Below are 18,561 nucleotides of genomic sequence, written 5' to 3'. Positions count from 1 at the left end.
TTGAATTATTTACGGAAATGTATTTATGAGATATGAACGGAATACTGATTTAGATTTTGCATTTCATTAATAACCGATATTTGCCTTGAAATTTAAATTGTAACTGCAAGTCACTGAAATTACTACCCTCGTGTATAACATAGATGTAAATTCGTATCAGCATTGGCTATTCATTGATAACTTCATCGATGTAATCTATTACAGAATGTACCTTCTAGCAATTAATGTAGATGCGATTGAATATTTCGTAAATTTGCGTAGAAATATGCAAATGGGAACATTTTAATTGGATTGATTTGTTGCTGCTGATAAAATAGTAGATTATGCACTGGCAATGTCCAAATTGGTATTTTGACAAGTTGGAAGCTATGGAGCGAGCCGAAGGCGTGATAGATACATTATCCAATTCGTCGTCAAAATAAACTATTTACACTCTTTACCTGTTACAGCCAGCAAGCATATGACCAGATTTATTATCGGGTCTATTACTTCCATCGATCAAAGTATTCTTAATATGTTGATTCCAAATCTTGTACTTCAATTTTCTTTAACATAAATTACCATTTTATCCAAAGCTTGTCATTATTTTGTCGTCGTTATCGATAACAGATGAATAGCCGTATGTGACAGGTTAATGTGATAAATCAATTTTATCTCTCCAAAGCAAGCAGAGGAAAATAAAATAAAATTTCTCTCGTATATGACCTTTTACACAAAATTGGGTTAGGGTTTTGGTTAAAAATCAACAAACGGCACATTGTATTGTTAATTTATAACGAAAATTCAAAATTGACGGAATAGTTGAAAAATGAAGAGTGTGCCCTACTGTCAAGTCACAAATAATTAATCTATTTTCCCGTCTCACTATGTTTCGTTTATTATAAACTGAGAATGCGTTGTACAGACTGAACCCACGCGTTTTCCTTCCCATTTAATGTTTTCGTTTTTTTTTGTGTAAAGAATTAAAAATTATTACGAATAAATAATTTGTAAATTTTTAGCACTTAAAAACGAAATATCTTCAAAATGTTAAAACAAATGTTCGGAATTAATATTTTGTCATTTGTTCATTCTCGTTTCTTTTCTTTTCGTTTTTGTGTTATTTATTTTTATTAGAGCCTAACGTAATGTTTACAGTGTTTTAAATGATCGTCGAACCTATTAAAAAGTCATTTTATTTTTAGAAAAAAAAGAAAAGAAAATAAACGTTAACATCGGGCTGAGCATACAACACAAAACGGTACAAATGGTTTTTATATCAGCATAAAATATTTTAGACAATTCGGAAGCAGCCATTAATTATTTACTTGATTCTAATATTAATTTACTTTTCGGAACATGAGTCGTTCAACTGGAGATGAGAACTCTTGGAGAGCTCTCGCTGTTGAGTTGATTGGGCAAATTTCGTGCAATAATTGCAATACCCCTAGCTACTACGTACCTATACACCCTGTTTAAGATAGTGTCAATTTTTGTGCTAGCACAGACGTTTTTGAAGTTCGTTCAGATCTTTTTGTTTGATTCAGTTTTAGTAAACATTTGTGTGGTACGAATATTTTTGCTTATTCGTTAATTCATCCGTCCACGAGACATATCGAAAAAGTGATTTGTTCAACAATAGGGAATCAATAGATTTACGAAATAGAAAAGGCGTTCCGGTCACCCGTAGCACAAATATTTACTAAAACTGATGCAAACAAAAATTTTGTACTGGCACAAATATTTGTGTTACAACGAAGAAATTGAACGAACTTCGCAAACTTTTGTAATATGACAATCAATTTGTGCTAGCACAAAAATTGACAACACAAAAACTGCCACTATTTTCTACCAGACAACCCAATGGTTCCTAATAGTATGGAGATGTGAGGAGATGCGAGGAGATGAAATCTCACAGAGTAAATCACCACTACCACATCTTCTCACATATCCGCACATCATAATGTATCATATAAATTCTGAAATAGGTACGCAACTTCGTTTCTCTGATAAAATCCTCATTATATTTACTCATGAAAATAGTTTCATTTTCTCAATTAGGTTATGTCAAAAGAAAACAAGCGAGACACCGCAAAAAAATTGAAAACGGTAATATTTCAAACCCGACAAGAAGTGTTCATAAAACGAAATTTTGAACAATTTAATTCGCGAATAGCCAAAAACATTTTTTTCCGATTTTCTATAAATAACTAATTAGGTGGCAAGCAAACAAATTATAAGTACACACGCAGTTCCTTGGTCTTGACCCACTTAAATGTCCGCATCTGGTTTGAGTTTCGTTCAAGGCAAATATTATTTGGCGCTTAAACATGGTGCCATAGGGTTTTTGTGAAATTTATATAGAGGCGTTTTTACTACAACGTGATCTTGTTTGTACGAAATTTGTTACTTCATCTAAAAACATATGTGTGTTTAAGGTAGAACAACCGTTTTAATGATATGTTTATTTTTATTATTCCATTGTGATGTATTCGTGCTTACACGTGGAAGAACGGTAAGAAAGTTTTGAGAGGAGCATGTTTTTCTTTAAGCTACAAGAAACTTTTTATTTCGCATCCAAACTTCTCTAATAAAAATAAATCTTCCGAGGTACAAGTTAATTGAAAATTACAAACGTAATAACATTGACGTTAATGGCATAAGTTTAATAATGATCAAGTGCTTGACAATTTGCTCTCAGGTATCATTCGTTGATAGAAGATTTTTTTGGACACATTCTGGCCGTATGGCGTAAATATACTACTGGAAAATCACCTGTTTAACAATTTTTCCAAGGGAAGTCTCTTACCACGATCTCCTAATATTTCCAACAAAAATCGTATATTAGTTTGACTCCACTCTCACAAACAAACTGACCTGTTCTTATTCTATTTTGGAAATCAAGCTCGACAAAATTGCATTTCAAAACTTGTGTGAATATTTGTGGGATGTGCGAGCTATTTATAGTTCTGATTTTCATTTAAAATTCGGTCATTTAGCATTAAACGAACATTAAATGTGTGTTCACACCTTTCTTCAACTAATTATTTTATAATTTTACTTGTCTAATAAATATGACTATACTTTGCAGAGCGCAAACAAGCGTTGAGTATCATCTAAATAAATGCTTGAGAAACGTTTTTTGATCCCGTCAACTTTATGGTCCAATCAAAATTATAAACATCAGGTCATTGCCTTCGATTCGATAATTTATTTTTTCTGTTTTTCGTCTATAATACAACGGTGAACTAAGACATGTGTCCAATCGTTGATACATGGTCATGTAAATTGATAACAATTTGATGTTAAGACTAAAGTACCCATTAGTGCCCTGCATGTTTTGGTGTCATTGATTAAAAAAATACCTTTATGGAAATGTTATGTACTCTACTACAAACCGTGCATTGTTCATAATCATATATATCTGACCTAATGCTTCGACTATATAACTTATAAACACATACAGTGATTGCAATGATAAAATCAATAAAACCAGGCGGGAAATTGTTTAGCCAAGAGAAAACTTAGTTATTAGTTCATTCTATGAATCCTTGAGCTGTATTTGTTTATATTTCGTGTTAACCTTTCACAGACGGAAAATATATCAGATGTGTCGGATCTATTCCTTCATTTGTTCTTAGTAATCTAAGTAATCTACGAGATTTCTTCCAAATCTATTACTTCATTTTTCATAATGTGCATAGTATTACAAGCCAGGGTAAACGTATCGTAATCTCTTAACAGTGAAAAAATGATTATAGCGACAAACCACTTCATAACAATCAACAAATCCAAATCGTATCGTAAATGCGTTTATGGATCAAAAATTAAATTAAAAAAATGAGAAGGATATTTACTTACTGGAAACCATACTTTCACTTAGTTATACTTATAAATCGAACTAATCATTTTTGTAAACATACCCTCAGTATTAAGCTCCTACTTTTCCTTGTTTTTCAATATTAGCGAGCTATATGCGATTTCTGATACGAGTGATTTATACATTGGGATGTCGTCGTTATAAAAACGTATGGATTGTACTCACGAAATCTTAAGCATTGAAGTGTTTGGGTATTACGATCTACATAGTATACAGTACACATTCTCAGTTGTAACTATTTTTTAAACCAGACATAATTGATTTTCGAAGGTCTAGAATTTTAAGCTTGTTTGATTTCCTTGCTTACCCGTAACACCTCTAACATTAGAGCATTCTCGTCCTACTTTATAAATGTTTCAACACATGAAGAGGTCGTTATGCTTGTGCAGTAACATTATTCATAAGGAGATTGTCTGAAGATTTTTGCAAATATTTACTATTCCAGACTTATCCCATTTACCCTTCTACGAAATTGTAATTTATTCATAAAATAGTTCTTTCTGCACTTGTTGCCTTGGAGATGTTTATCATGTTACACCTACACTTTGATACATCCTCCTCTAACTTTTAAGTTATTTATTTTCATTAAAATTTCATTACGAGCAAGGTACTAACATGATAAAATCAAAATGAATGAGTCTCTTGTGTGTGTGGGAGAGCTAGAAAGTATTTTCCTGTTAAACAAGCACATTTTAGGCGACTGCTTGCTGCTCTGGTCGGTGTTAAATGCAAATGCAACTGTTGATATTGACTTAACAGGACTTGTAATTATCCAAGTATGAAATCTGATTCGAAATGTTAATTGAAATAAAAATACGAAGTACAATGGGAAGGAGAGCATGCTGTTTTCAATAATGACGATAAGTAAACAACTTCGTTAGAAGCTTAGATAGCAGATTTATATATTTCAATAGAAAGTGAAACAAGTTTTTTTCTGTTCATGACCACACCTAACATAGCTGCAAGTCTCCGGTATTTTCCATTCAAATTTTTATTTATTCTTTTATATTTTTAGCATTTTGTCTGAATCTGAAAAACCATCACCAGCATCATCAACCTGTCCGTTGAAACGTGATCTTCCGAATTTAAATTGGTAATGGAGTCTAATTAATAAGCAGCTTAGATACCGGTTTTTTTCCAAAAAATATAAACAATAAATGGCGCGGTTCAGCGAAAAATAATCGATTTATCAGTCCAGCGATCAGAATATTATTTTGCTGCCTTAAATGCTTCAGACTAAAATAGACAAAGTCAATTTTCGCGTCATATAATCTACATCATCGCCTATCACAATATGTTCTATAAAATTACACGCCCAATATTAACGCCAGAACTGTCCATCGGTCTATTCAATTTAGTCTACGTGGATGCATTATTTCCATACGATTATTATATGAATTTTGAAGTGATACCACCTATCATCCCATCCCTGCCTCGTAAATTCGGTCCCAAAATTTAATTGAATTTTAATTGACAAGCCTTCATTTTCATATTTCGTAAAACCTTATCGTATGACAATCAAATTGCTTTCCATTATACAATTTAGAAGGGAATTTTGGGTTACATGTGTTTTCCCAAGCATGAGATGGAAATTGTGATATCATTTTGAAATATGCCGTTCATTGTTTTATGAACATGGAATTTAGGTTCGACATTTCTATCATGAAAATGAAGACATAAATTTTAAGCGATTGTTTAAATTAATAAGGTTTTTGCTTCAGTCTGGCTGAATGCTCTATGCCACTAAAGTTGATGAATCTAAACACAAAAATATTTTTTGGATAATCAATACGTATAAAAAAAAATCGTATGGACTATTCGCAGGCGCCTGCCAATAGCATCTCCCTTATACAAAATGCTATTGACAGGCGAACTTGCCTGCGAATAGTGTTTTCCCGTTTACGGAGGCTATTGGTAGACGCCTACCAATAGCATTTTCTCTTTTACACCAGCTATTGGCAGGCGCCTGCCAATAGCATTTTTCCTTTTACAAAGACTACTTGCAGTTGAAATGGCCTGCCAATAGCATCTACGTAAAAAAATCACTAATTCTGTCACTACTATGGTGAGACTTTTTCACGGCAATCACTGTCGCAAATATTCACTAAGTTCAAAAACAATCTAACATTTTTCCAGCTAAAAACTTACCTCAAATAAAGCTTTTACGTGCTTTATGGTTCTGGAGTTATATTCATTCCATATCGTTTTCTATGCTTTTAGCAGGAGAAATGTAAAGAGAGCCGGTGGAATGGAAGAAATGAAAAGAGAGATACCACTGTTCTGTGATGGAATCATGTATGTGAAACGAATAAAACGATAGAAACAAACAAACCCCACGAAACCGCGTAAAACCTTATTTTGAGTTTAGTTTATTCTAAAAATCGTCAAGGACAAATTAAATATCCTCATGCCTACTCGAAAGTACACGTAATGACCAACAGACATCTGAAAAATACCGCTGACCGATCAGTGTAAAAAATCTTCATTCTGATTTCGTTGCCGTATAAGAATTTAGTCAAATAACAGGCTAAGTTAAACCTTAAAAAAAACATTAAAATGCCTGCGAAACGGGTAAACATTTCCAATGATAAAAGAGCTAACAACAAAATCCTTCCATAAAAATGTCTTCATCTCTTGATTAATCGAGTAAAATAAAAATGAAAAATCTCAGTTCTGTTAGAATGGAAATTTCAACATTATTTCGCATAGACAGTAAAGTTGAAGGCAAGAACAAATTTTGATGAGATGAATGGAAATAAAATTGATTTGTTAAATAAATCTATTTGAGAAGGATTTATTTGCACACATTTTATAGGACAATTTGCTTATTTCGATGCGAAATACGTAATACATTTGCATTAAATACAAAATTACGACTGTATCTACAAATATACAGATGGGAAGATCAAACTAAATTAAGTCTTGAATAAAGAGAAACCATAAATAACTATAAAAAACGACTATATCAGGAAAAAGCTCAAGTCAAGTGTGATAAAATCTTGCAAAAGTATATAAATACGACAAATAATAATAGTGATTATGCGTCGTTTCAACGTTTTGTTGTTGTTCTTTTTATTATGGAAATGTAGATCTGCTTATCTATTCTGTAACTGGGTAAAATTAATCTTTGATTCAGACATAAACGAGTTTTTTTCTATCTATGTTCAAGGTTTGATTCTATCAGGGGATTATTGTTTGACTGAAGTAGCAAATTTTGTACCACACTGAATATTTATACCATACTACACTCAAAACTCAATTACCATAATATGCAGGAAGAAGCTACGGTTATAATTTTTAAAAGCTTCTTAAAAGCTTTATGAATTTCTACAGAAAAAAAATAACAAAAAAACATAAAACAGGCACTTCATTATCGAGAAATTATAAGCGGATTCGTGTGCGATAAAATCAATTCACTTTTCGATATTAAAAACATTGTGCCCGCATTTACATCATGTAATTAAATTGATTCTTCCGTGCGTCTCTATATGTCTTTGTACCTTTTCATTTAAAATTTCCGTTTTCCATAAATAAATGAACAAATAGACGTAAAGTGTCGTGTTGAGTGAACAATTCCAGTTATATTTATTGATTTTATATCAAACAATTTCTTTTAGTAACATGCATTTCCTTTGTACACATATTTTCTTTTCCCGGTTATCGATTCATATAAATACGACTTTACTGCTTGTTCAAACATAATACACTGAACGATATATATCCCAACTATAGAAGCGAAGTACTTGAAAAAGTTGTGCAATTTCGTTTATTAAGACTTCTGATTTGATGTCAAGATTTCCTTTGTAAATTAGAGAATAACATCCTTAAAGTCGTTCAAAATTTTCACTTTGTTACAAATTGTTGCAATTGTTGCAAAGAAGTATGGCAATGTTAATTCTGCATAATTATACTACCGATTGTTATAACTATATATTGTAATGAAGTTGATCACTTAGTAAACAGGCTTTGTTGTCACCACAGCTAAATGAAAAATTAATCGATTTATAGTAATTATCAGCGAGTTCAAACCAATTCTTCCTATTCCTCAAACATAGGACATCGACTTTACCATACGTTGTTGTATACACAAAGTGAAAAGTGTGTGTCGTATAATGTTGGGTTGTCATGCGAAACGAATAAAATGACCTGTATTTATTGCCATCTCAAACAACATTTCCGCAAAATATTATTAACAAAATAATGTTCTCGTGATATTGAGAACTAATTTTTGTCCCGCACCGGTCAGGAATGGTTCTATCTGACCTTCGGCTACTTCCGGTGGTTTCTGTCCCGTGAATGTATTGATGACGGACAACGACTGATATTAATCAATATGCAACATTTTTCTCGTTTTTTGTTTGCTTCATTGTTCAGGTTGGTTGAGAGCTTTTATCTAGAGATGGCTAAAGTTACTGTAGTAGAGGAGAAAACTAAAAATGTCAGACGGTACCATTTAACAAGAAAGTCATAACATCTTAACCATTTCAAAGCGTTTGGTTTAGTCTACAAAGACGACCAAAATAAACAATTGCCCTAGCGGTTGTTCTATGCAGCAAAATGCAAAATGTATTTTGAAACGAATGAAGACTTTTCGTCAAACACTAGAAAACATTTGAAGTAACAAAATGATTGATTTTTACCCGTAAACAGTGATGTTAAGTGCACTTTACCGTGCATAAGCCCGTTACATTACATTACTTACCAATGGAACAAATGTTGGAAATGACATGTTTTGTGTGAAATTTACCGATCGAGGCGTAGCCGAGTTTGTAAGCTTGTAAAACATTTTTACTGATTCACCAACCTAACCTTTTAGAAACAACTTTGGTGTATAGTGGCAAAATTAACCTTACCTCACGCTTTTGAGTGAAATATCTTATGTAATTGCTTGCGAGTTATTGTTTTGACTTGTGCGATCACTCCTATCGCCTTAGGCTCATTTCGCAAATCTAACACTTTCCAAAAGTACAAACTTACAAGCAAGGACGTAATATACTATGAAATATTAAATTGGAATGTTAGATAAAACATAACAAATTGACATTATTGGAATGTGTGGTATAGGGAAAAAAGAATGGAATAATGCAAAGTGGCTAACACTATATTTATGAGCCACATGCGCAATAAGTCTATTGGGATCTAGAACATGTAAATTTTAAGCGAAATCCACCTGCCTTGTATTGTTTTAATACAATGTTGTGGCCAGAACGTTTTAATAATTTAAACAATATTGTCTGCATAGACAACATGTTGATAATAAATTATTGAATATTGCATATACGATGGTGAGACTTTTTTACTGCTCATTCAGACCGGTGTAGCATTTAATGGAAAATATTGATTAAACGTCAACAATATAGAAATGTAATTGCCATTTGGAATCAACTAAGTTTTATATTAAATTGTCGATTCATATAGAAACTGTTGTAATATTTTATTGAGCTTTCCGACAAAGCCCTGATGTATCTACACCATTTCATACCATTCATATTTTATAATGCAGCCGTAAATATCCCACAAAACTTGGGGTAATTAAAAAAAAATTAAATGAAATTTCATTATTGTTACAGCATGTTTCTTGAAGCTAACAAGTTGATTATAAGTCACCCAAAGCTGAAGATATATTTTTTATGATATTACTGCATTGCCTTGTACTCCACAAATGGGTGTGTGTTGCACTGATAAATGATAACTAACAGCACCCATTAAATCCAACATTTTTTCGCAGGACTTTTTTTTATATTTTTCCAGCAAGACTTTAATGTTGTCCGCATATATGTAAATGTTTACGTAAGAAAGAAGAACATACTGAAATAGACTTGGTGCAACATAAAAACGGTAGTAATACGGAATAATATTGTTTTATATCATGGAAATTATATGGGTAATGTGCGAATATATCACATGAAATCCAATGTCTTTTTCCTCGTATGTATATTTCATGGGAATAAATTTACCAACTTTATGTGTTGTAAGACGTGTTTGATTGTTGAGCCCTGGGTTTTTGTATTTACAACTATAAGGAGAAATTGGATTCACATATATAAAGCGACGAACATGTTTGAATAAAGTATAGTAGAACGGCAAGGCTTTAATAATGAGGGAGTCGATGTAACGAAACAATGGAAAAGTCAGGAAAAATTTAATGTCGTTCTTCTCAAAAAGGGTATTCTTGTTTTGAATTTTTGAATAAGTACGTCGTTATGTACCTGAAATCCGATAGTAAGTTATGACATGAGTCAATAACGTGTGTTTATGTTTTTCGGTAGAATATGGAAATTGATTGATGCTAAGCTACAAATGTTATATGAGTAACGGAGACATCAACGACTGGCATCAAAAATAACATAAAAATATTGCAAATATATGTCAAGCCATTTCGTGATAATATTGAAATTGGAGGCTATATATTCATGTCGTTCTTCTTTTTTTTTCTGAAACTCTTAAGCCGCAATTTTCAATAATTGCAATTCATTTTGGAAAAAGGTTTTCTCGCAAATTTAACAGGCTTGTTACATCGGAACGTAAAAGCCTTTCTAATAATAGGTATTTGACTGAAAAACGGTATCTTCAATTAAATATCTTTTTTCTTGTAATAAAAGGTACTATGTTCCATTTTACTTGACATGACACTTCCCTCCTACCAAATAAATAAATAAATAAATTGGAAGCGGGCACATTTTTCTATGTTAATTTTCATATTATCTTTTTTACGCCCTTAAAAATGAAAGGTAAAATGATGAAGACGTGAAATAAATCGATTCTCAAGATGATAGGATAATGCTACTTTTACAGCTCTTAGCGAAGCTATAACTGTAGTGAAAAGTTGAATAACCGTTTAATAACCACGAATGTTAAACAAATGTCTGAGCTCAGAAAGTTTTATTGATCTCCGACACAGACGATAAATTCGCGAATTTTACAACCCAACTACTTTTATATTATGCAGAAAAACTGTTTAGCACGCTCGTTCATATACCACTAAAATAATAGTCAAGAATTTGAAAGGGTAATCGATACGACAATTTTACAGCCACTTCGTCATGTAATGGAAAAACTGAAAATTACGTTTAAAATCCAGCAGAAAAGTTTTAACGGAACATGCAATTAAAAGTAGTTTAGAACTTGGTAGGGTGACACTATTAGCAAACTGTGCAATTAGGGTGGTTTTTGCGCCTTTGTAAAAATGGCAATGAAGGGGCCAATGCATTTTTCACGAAGATACTTTAAAAAATTGTTTGCATGCATAGGCTATGCAGCTTACCACTTGAAACAGGTATCTGGTATCGAGTCGAGGTGGAGTAATATTTCCACGTACAGATATTTTTTTAGAGAGAATCTTTTAAAAACGGTAGACAGATCTTTACAACAAAATGGTTTTGCTACTTAATCGGTGTGGCTTAAGAGGCTCCCAGCGTTCATTTTAGACACAAACCAAAAAATGAAGTAAAATCGACCATGACTAAGTATATAAAACTGCCAAACCATGGCATGAAACTCACGTCACGAATAATTAATTAGAACCTTAACTGTCAAGACTGTGGTTTCACATTGAGTAAATTACTTGAATTCGACACTGATTGTTCACATTGAATTTACTTTTGCAAGGCAAAACAGAAGTTCAAGATAGTTCCATTAGAGGTACACTTTCTGTTAATGCAAAAACAGCAAAACTCAATATTAATTAGATCAGATCATAGAATATTGAAGTTGTCACAAAAAAGAGACTCACACGAAGTTATGTTTATTAAGCCAATCATTACACTATTTATGAAAACTTGGTCTCACTTCTTCGAAATTAGGTTTGGTTTTGATGAAATTACCGAAGATAGAAAACACAATTTTTCTAACACTATTCGACTGCTGTCTGCGACTTTCGAATTTCTATTATCATTAAGGACAACCATAATGATACTAAGAATAATCACACGCGTTTCATTCGAATAAAACGAGATGGCGCTTTAGTATTTGGTTTGTATCAAAATTGAAGGCTCGGAACCTCCTAATTAAAAAATGGAGGACTGAGTGTGTTCGCTTGTAACAAACTTGAGAATTTTCATTTGTAAATTCACCTAAATATTGTTTCTCTGTCGATAAAGGATCTTACAATATTTATTATATTATAGAAGGCAATCTATAGGCAAATGTCCCGACTACCCAAATAAAAACGAAGGTTAATCGGTTATTCCGTCTTTATTAATTAATTTTTGTCATTTCTCATTTTCATAGCAGAGAGAAACACAAGCAAAACGGATAGGCTTAATGTTAAAAAATTTAAGGGTGAGGTCGAAAATATCACAAAGTAAACAAGTGTCATGCAAGTAAAATGTAAAATGTGTAGAGCTTAGATACCCCAGTAAAAAAAAATTGTAAGTGAGACTTCTTAAAAGCCTAAATCGAACGAATTCAGACTTCTCAGTCCTTAGCTTCATACACTGAGACAGTGAGAAATCGGAAATCGATCGATTTCGGCTTTCTGAGAACTTTTTTTTTACTCGGGATACACTTTACAACAATACCAAAAGGTCTAATTCACATGAAATTAACGCAATATAGAATTCAAACAATGGGCGAAAATTAAATTTTTCTGAATTATGTCGGTATTCTCTTTGGGACGGCAGACAAAACATATTTCCTTCGGATGTGTTATTACATTTTATGTGAGTGCCCTTAAAAATGTTTACATGAATGTGAAACCGTAGACGATGGTTACTTTGCATAATTGCTAATTACTGAGGTCCGATGATTCCAAAACTTTTAGCTAAAGTAAAAGCAATGTAATTTTTTTATATAATTTCATTTAGCTTTACTTAGACAAATAATAACATTATGTACACATCCATTCATTCATTCTTTATACTCGTATTATAGACCCTAATGAACCACTTTATTATTCCCATTTGCTTCTTTAACGTTTTCGCTCCGAAAAAGGAACTATATAAATATTGAATCGGGTTAATTATGAAATTCCATACAGAAATCTTTTACTATGCTTTCATCAGTATAACAAATTACTTAATACATAATTGATATATAATTCGTTTGGCTTAAACCCCTTACTGGCTCCGTTGGACAGAGTACATTATTATAATAAATTGCTCACCTGTTTTGACTAATTTGAAAGTAGTTGCATTGTGTGATTTAATCGTCTCGTTGAGGTTTGGATGGGTACAATCTCTTAATATACAGGATGGTGTGGCCATACTTACTGATGGGCTGAGAGAGCCGCCACGAGCACCTCTCCACCCAAACAAACGTCTACGCTCTGCGCTTTTTGGTGAGTCTGTAAAATGAAAATAGAAATTTCATTAACCTGATAGTTAATTCGACAAACAAAAGCGAAAAACTCAAAGAAAGTACATGACTCCAAGCAATAGCAACAAAAAAAAATACAAACAAAAGGAAATAGAAGTGAAGTAAAAACCGCACCAGATTTCCTGAAATGAATTTCAAGTAAAACAATGAAAATGTAAAAGAAAGTTGTTGTTGGCGATTGTGCGCGCTGCGCAAGATGCATTTAATGTTTACCACATTTAATATAGCATCAAAACAATGAAATTGACGTTAAACTGTTTTGTACAGCAAACATTTAATGAGATATAAATAGTAAAAACTTTTAATGCATAAATCCCATGCACAACCAACGAGTGTATGGAAAATATTCGTATACAGAAAATCATACATAACGAAAGTTTTAATGATATTTTGAACTTTCAATTGCGATAACATAAATGAACATTTTTAGATAAAACTGTTACGAATATCCAGAGTCATTTATCTACTTTCTTGTTACTCGAATATGTTCAAACCATTAGTTGATTGTAACTTGTAACAAAAAACCCTTCATCGGACGGAACTCTACCCGTTTTCATTTCAACACACTTTTTTGTCACTTTTCCGAAACCTTTCTCAGAAGAATGGAGCGATTTTTTTTCTTTGGGTATCTTCTCTATCTTTGCACTGGACTGTGATATTTTAATTTTTTTTTGTAATATCTCGTGCGCCTGAGTAGTAACAGTAATAACATGAATCAATGCCGCTGTTGAAAACGAATATGTAAACATTTCAACAAGCTAAATGTCTAAAACATTTAAAAATGTGTATGTAGCCTAGAATATATTTTTCTTTGAAACAAAAAAAAAATCTGGAAAATTAGATTACCAACATACAAAAAATTGAAAATTTGGTAAAAATATTTTTTATATTTTTCCTTGACAGATTAAGGAAAATCCGGTACCATTTCGATTTTTGGCGCCCTCTCAGTCTGTCAGTTTACACTGAAAACACACAATGATCGAATACTTTTGAACTGTAGGTATGCCCGAACATCGGTTGCGGTATAGCAGAAATAAATTTTACTGCCTGCCCTACGCGAATGTTAAATATTACATAGCAATTTGCCCCTTACAAAAATGGTTACATGTGAAATATTTTCGGTTCATTTTTGATGAATTTTTATGTGAAATTCGACTTTCGCATGTGGTAGGCAGTAAAACAGAATATATTGGATGCTGCTACGTAATTCATTAATTGGGATGCATTCCTCGGCTTCGGCTCGATATACAACCGTCTCACGCCCCTCAACAAAAAATTTCACAGCAAGACAGTAATGTTCTACTGTGGATCCTCGTAAACTTCCTCGTGTATTTTTGAGTAGCTTGCACTCACGGACACATTTTCTGTTTCGTGGTTTTCGTACTATTTTTCGAGCGATAACTCATTTAAAAGTTGCTAACGAAAGAGTAACCTGAGACCACAACAAATTTTAATGCATTTTGTTTTGTGAAACCAAATTGAGAGCTCTTTGTTAAGTCAATACAATACAGTCAAGGCAACTCTCAAGCCTTGGTCAACATAATTTTACAAATGTAAGAGTAAACGTACAACCTCCAATATCAGAGTCTGAAAAGGTCTCAATAATCTTAGAAGATGCACATCTGCTAGCATAAAACTAACATGTCGATTAGAAAAAAAGTGTTTTTTTTACCGTAAATTTTGTGAATAATTTTATCAAATAAAAAGTGATAAATTAACCACACAGTATGGCCATTAACTCTTCGAAATTAGTCAATGAATGGCCGTATCAGCAGTATAAAAAAAATTACAAAAACGGATTTAGAAAAATCAATTCGAGACTCGCGTAGATACTACAGAAATAATACTTTGGAATATTAATCAACTCTCAAGATTTATCTTTTAACATGTTTTTTTTTTGTTCACAGAATGTATATTATGCGTAGGTACTTTTTGCACTTTTTGCTTAGAGCTTAGAGATCACGTAAAGAAGAAGAAGCGACATAAATAATCAAAATGAAAAAAGGAAAAAAATCCTTCGCATCGGTCGCTGTCGCTTATTATACATTTATAATGGAATTTCGATAAAATATTCATATTCAGACAGGAATATGCACAAAATATTTGCTGTGAAATCACAATAAAAATGAAAAATCGGTTATATAATATGCAAATAGGATGAGAAACGTAATGTAGAAATGAGAGTACCCTCTTCTTATTCATATCTATACAGCTGTCTGTCTCCCTTTGACAATGTGCAGTCAAGTGAATATTATACTCGTATTAGCTTTTGCCGAATGTAGTTGAAGGATACTTTTCATTTACTTGATTCTATAAACGAAATCGAGTGAAACATGAATATTTGTCATTTGACGTTACGATTACACTTTATTATTTCTTCAGCACTTTTTAGTCCTGTGCGAAGTAATCGTACGTACAATAGACTATTAGGTTTTGTTATGCAATTATTTGCACTTTTATTTATTATTATTTATTTTGGCCAATTTCATTAATTACTTTCGTTATTATTTTTTATAGTAAAGCAGATAAAATTACTTGTCAAAAACTTGCACTTAGGCCACAGGTGGACCATTTGCGCTGGGTACTGACTTGATGTAAGGATTGTAGAATACGTGTTTTGAGTATACAATCATTATTAGGTTCAATTATTGAAATCATTTTGAATGATCAGTTAGTATGGCTCGACGTCGGTCGTACTGGGCTCACGTTGCCAGCACTTTTTTTGTGTACACAAATTTTGGGTGCTGAAAAAAAAACGATGCGCGATAAATTTGAGTTTAAGTTATTTGAATGTTGTCTTCAAATATTTGAATCGTGATGTTGACTTGAAAAGCAATAAATGATTGAATAACTCAATAGCTTGTTCGATATATTGCCATTGAGGTATTTTTGCACTTGGAACGTCAATTAAAATAAAAAAGAATTCACGGAAAATGTATCCAAGACCTTGACAGTTGAGATTTTGTGTATTATTTCCGTGGGAATATGCAATCTAAAATATGTCGGTAGTTGCTGACGTAGCTGGTTCAGCAAATAACAAAAGAGCTGATTATTAAACTCTCTAGTAGCTCACTAACTTTTGAAAATGCTCTTGAATTCCGCTAGACTCTCAACTCAGCGCTGAACCTTCGATGAATTATTTACGGGAAACAAGGCACTCACATTGAATCAATGAAAATGATTACTCATAATCTATGAGCGAATTCAATGAATGGTTAATTAAAACAGATGATCGTCAAACAAATCCAAACGAAAAGCCAAACTCACTTAAATACTATTATTAAATCAAACCAAAAATTTGAGAGGGGCACCTGTCACCTTTCTGGGGCACATCAACCGATACCGGTACTTCAGCGCTTTTCGATCGGAACGTTACTGAAGGTTTTGGTTTGTTGAAAAACTTCAGAGAATTTGGCCGATGGTCGATTATTGAGGATGGAGGTGGTTCGGGTTCGGGTGTCGGTTTGAATGGAGCTCGTCGTTCTAATGAGTAAACCGGTTCACCAGATTCAAAAAACGCATCGTAATTTCGTTGCCACCAAATTTTCTCGTGTAAATGTTGGATTTGCAATACGAATCTCGGTTACATCACGTAAACGAGCCGGTTCCGCCTTTTGACTCTGCTTTGAACGTCCTAGCCGTCCCAAGCTTAAGTGGAATCTGTGTTTAGGTTTGCTGCTTTCGTCTTTTTCTTTGTTGATAGGTGGATTATGGTTGTAGGATGTGGTGCCAGGATTTGCAAATTCCACATGAATACTTGGTGTATGTTCTCGCGGATTGTTTTCTAAACGTGAGGTTGGGTAACCGAATGCGTCCGTTTTAACATTTTGTGTGGCACTAGTGGGACGGGTACTAATTTCTTTAGGTAATGATTGATTGGCATAGGTTGAGGAAATGGGATAAATGTCTTGGGAATATGTCAAGACATTGCTAGTGGGAGAGGAGGGCCTAGTGCCAAAGGGAACAAGTGGGTCACGCAGGTTGTCCAGAGTTGGTCGAGGCTTAATTCTAGGTAGTGCGGCACCGTATGTCATGTATAATAGATCTTCGGCTGGAAATATTACGTACATTCCTGGCCCACACGATTCATGGCGATGGGCTCCAGGTAGTACGTTTCAAAACTTCTCAGTTTTATAATTTTGGATTTATCGTTTTTCAATAGCAGTAAAATTCCATAAATATTTATTTAATTGGAAAACTATATATTACTTAGTATATCACTGAGGTCAAACCGATAAGTTTCACAATATAATCACCTGTTCGACGTAATTATTCTTACAATCATCTTGTTACACAGCTAATATAAGAATCTTTTGCTGAAAAAGAGAGAGAAAAACTGATAAATTAAAACAATAATAATAAAATAAATAAATAAAAATAAAGATTACTTTCTAGGTGGATCATAATCTCCACATTTCTTATTTATGTGCGATAGGAAATATTGAGACAAATATTCAATAAAGTAAGCAACGTTCTTGTAAAAATAAAATTAATTGAGATTAAAGGGGGGGGGGGGAACGTAGGGCGTGGGTAATAATAACATGCTAAGGTAAAAGACGTTTCAACGACGCAGGTGATAAATAGTTATTTTCGTAACAAGTGACGAAAAGTAGGACTTTCTGTTGCCTTTATTGCGAAAAACGTTATATACAACTCGATGATAAATGATTTTTTAGGCACACGATGTGTATCGTCACACTCGGGCAACGGCCTCGAGTGACAATCTTCATATCCAGTGCCTAAAAAAGCATTTATCACTCGGTTGTATAAATAACTATTACATGACAATGGATAAAAAGTTGAAAAGTCGAATCTTTGTGTGAAGTTTGTGTGTTGGATCAACAATCACATTACACACTTTACATGCTTTTGTAGCCTAAACCAATTTTCTTGTTTTCTCTATGTGTAAAGATAGCCACTTTACACTCTAGGGAAAACCAAAGCAGTAAATATTCGTTTTCTCACCTCAGCTGAGACTTCGCTAGACTTTGTTGCAAAAAACGTTGTTGACCTCGAGAAAAAAGTATGAAATTTCATTTTGACCAACATCCTCGAAATGAAATTTCCAACTTTTCTTCCATTGGTGAACAAATAACCATTTCTAAGAAAATGGAGTGGTCTCAAATTTTCAATTTTTGCACATGAATTTGTGAATTAAAAGAGAGACGACTCTATTACGTTACAACTCTTTTAAAGAATTAATAAATTTCTAACTAAAATATTGTGTTGCTGGCACTTGTTGCAATTCAATTAATAAACCATTTTTTACGAATTTTACGCAGCAATGAGAGGTAAATCCATCGATGTAATAAAGGGTAGATTGGTACACATGAAGAACGTTTGTGCGGAAAGAATGTAAGAATGTATGTGTACCGTAATTTACGTTC

At 33.0% G+C, this 18,561-nt stretch overlaps 1 protein-coding gene across 1 annotated transcript in view; it reads right to left on the bottom strand.

Moving 5' to 3' along the window:
- LOC119073081 overlaps nt 1–17,490 on the bottom strand; it is a 74,765-nt gene extending 57,275 nt beyond the window's left edge. The window contains 3 exon segments of the mRNA XM_037178394.1: nt 12,963–13,142; nt 16,493–16,712; nt 16,714–17,490. Of these exon segments, the coding sequence (XP_037034289.1) occupies nt 12,963–13,142; nt 16,493–16,712; nt 16,714–17,244 (931 nt within the window). The 5' untranslated portion in view covers nt 17,245–17,490.
- Between the last annotated feature and the right edge of the window lie 1,071 nt (nt 17,491–18,561).

This window comes from Bradysia coprophila, unplaced genomic scaffold (assembly GCF_014529535.1).
Source record: "Bradysia coprophila strain Holo2 unplaced genomic scaffold, BU_Bcop_v1 contig_13, whole genome shotgun sequence".
Classification (NCBI taxonomy): Eukaryota; Metazoa; Arthropoda; class Insecta; order Diptera; family Sciaridae; genus Bradysia; species Bradysia coprophila.
This window is presented reverse-complemented; position numbering and strand designations above follow the sequence as displayed.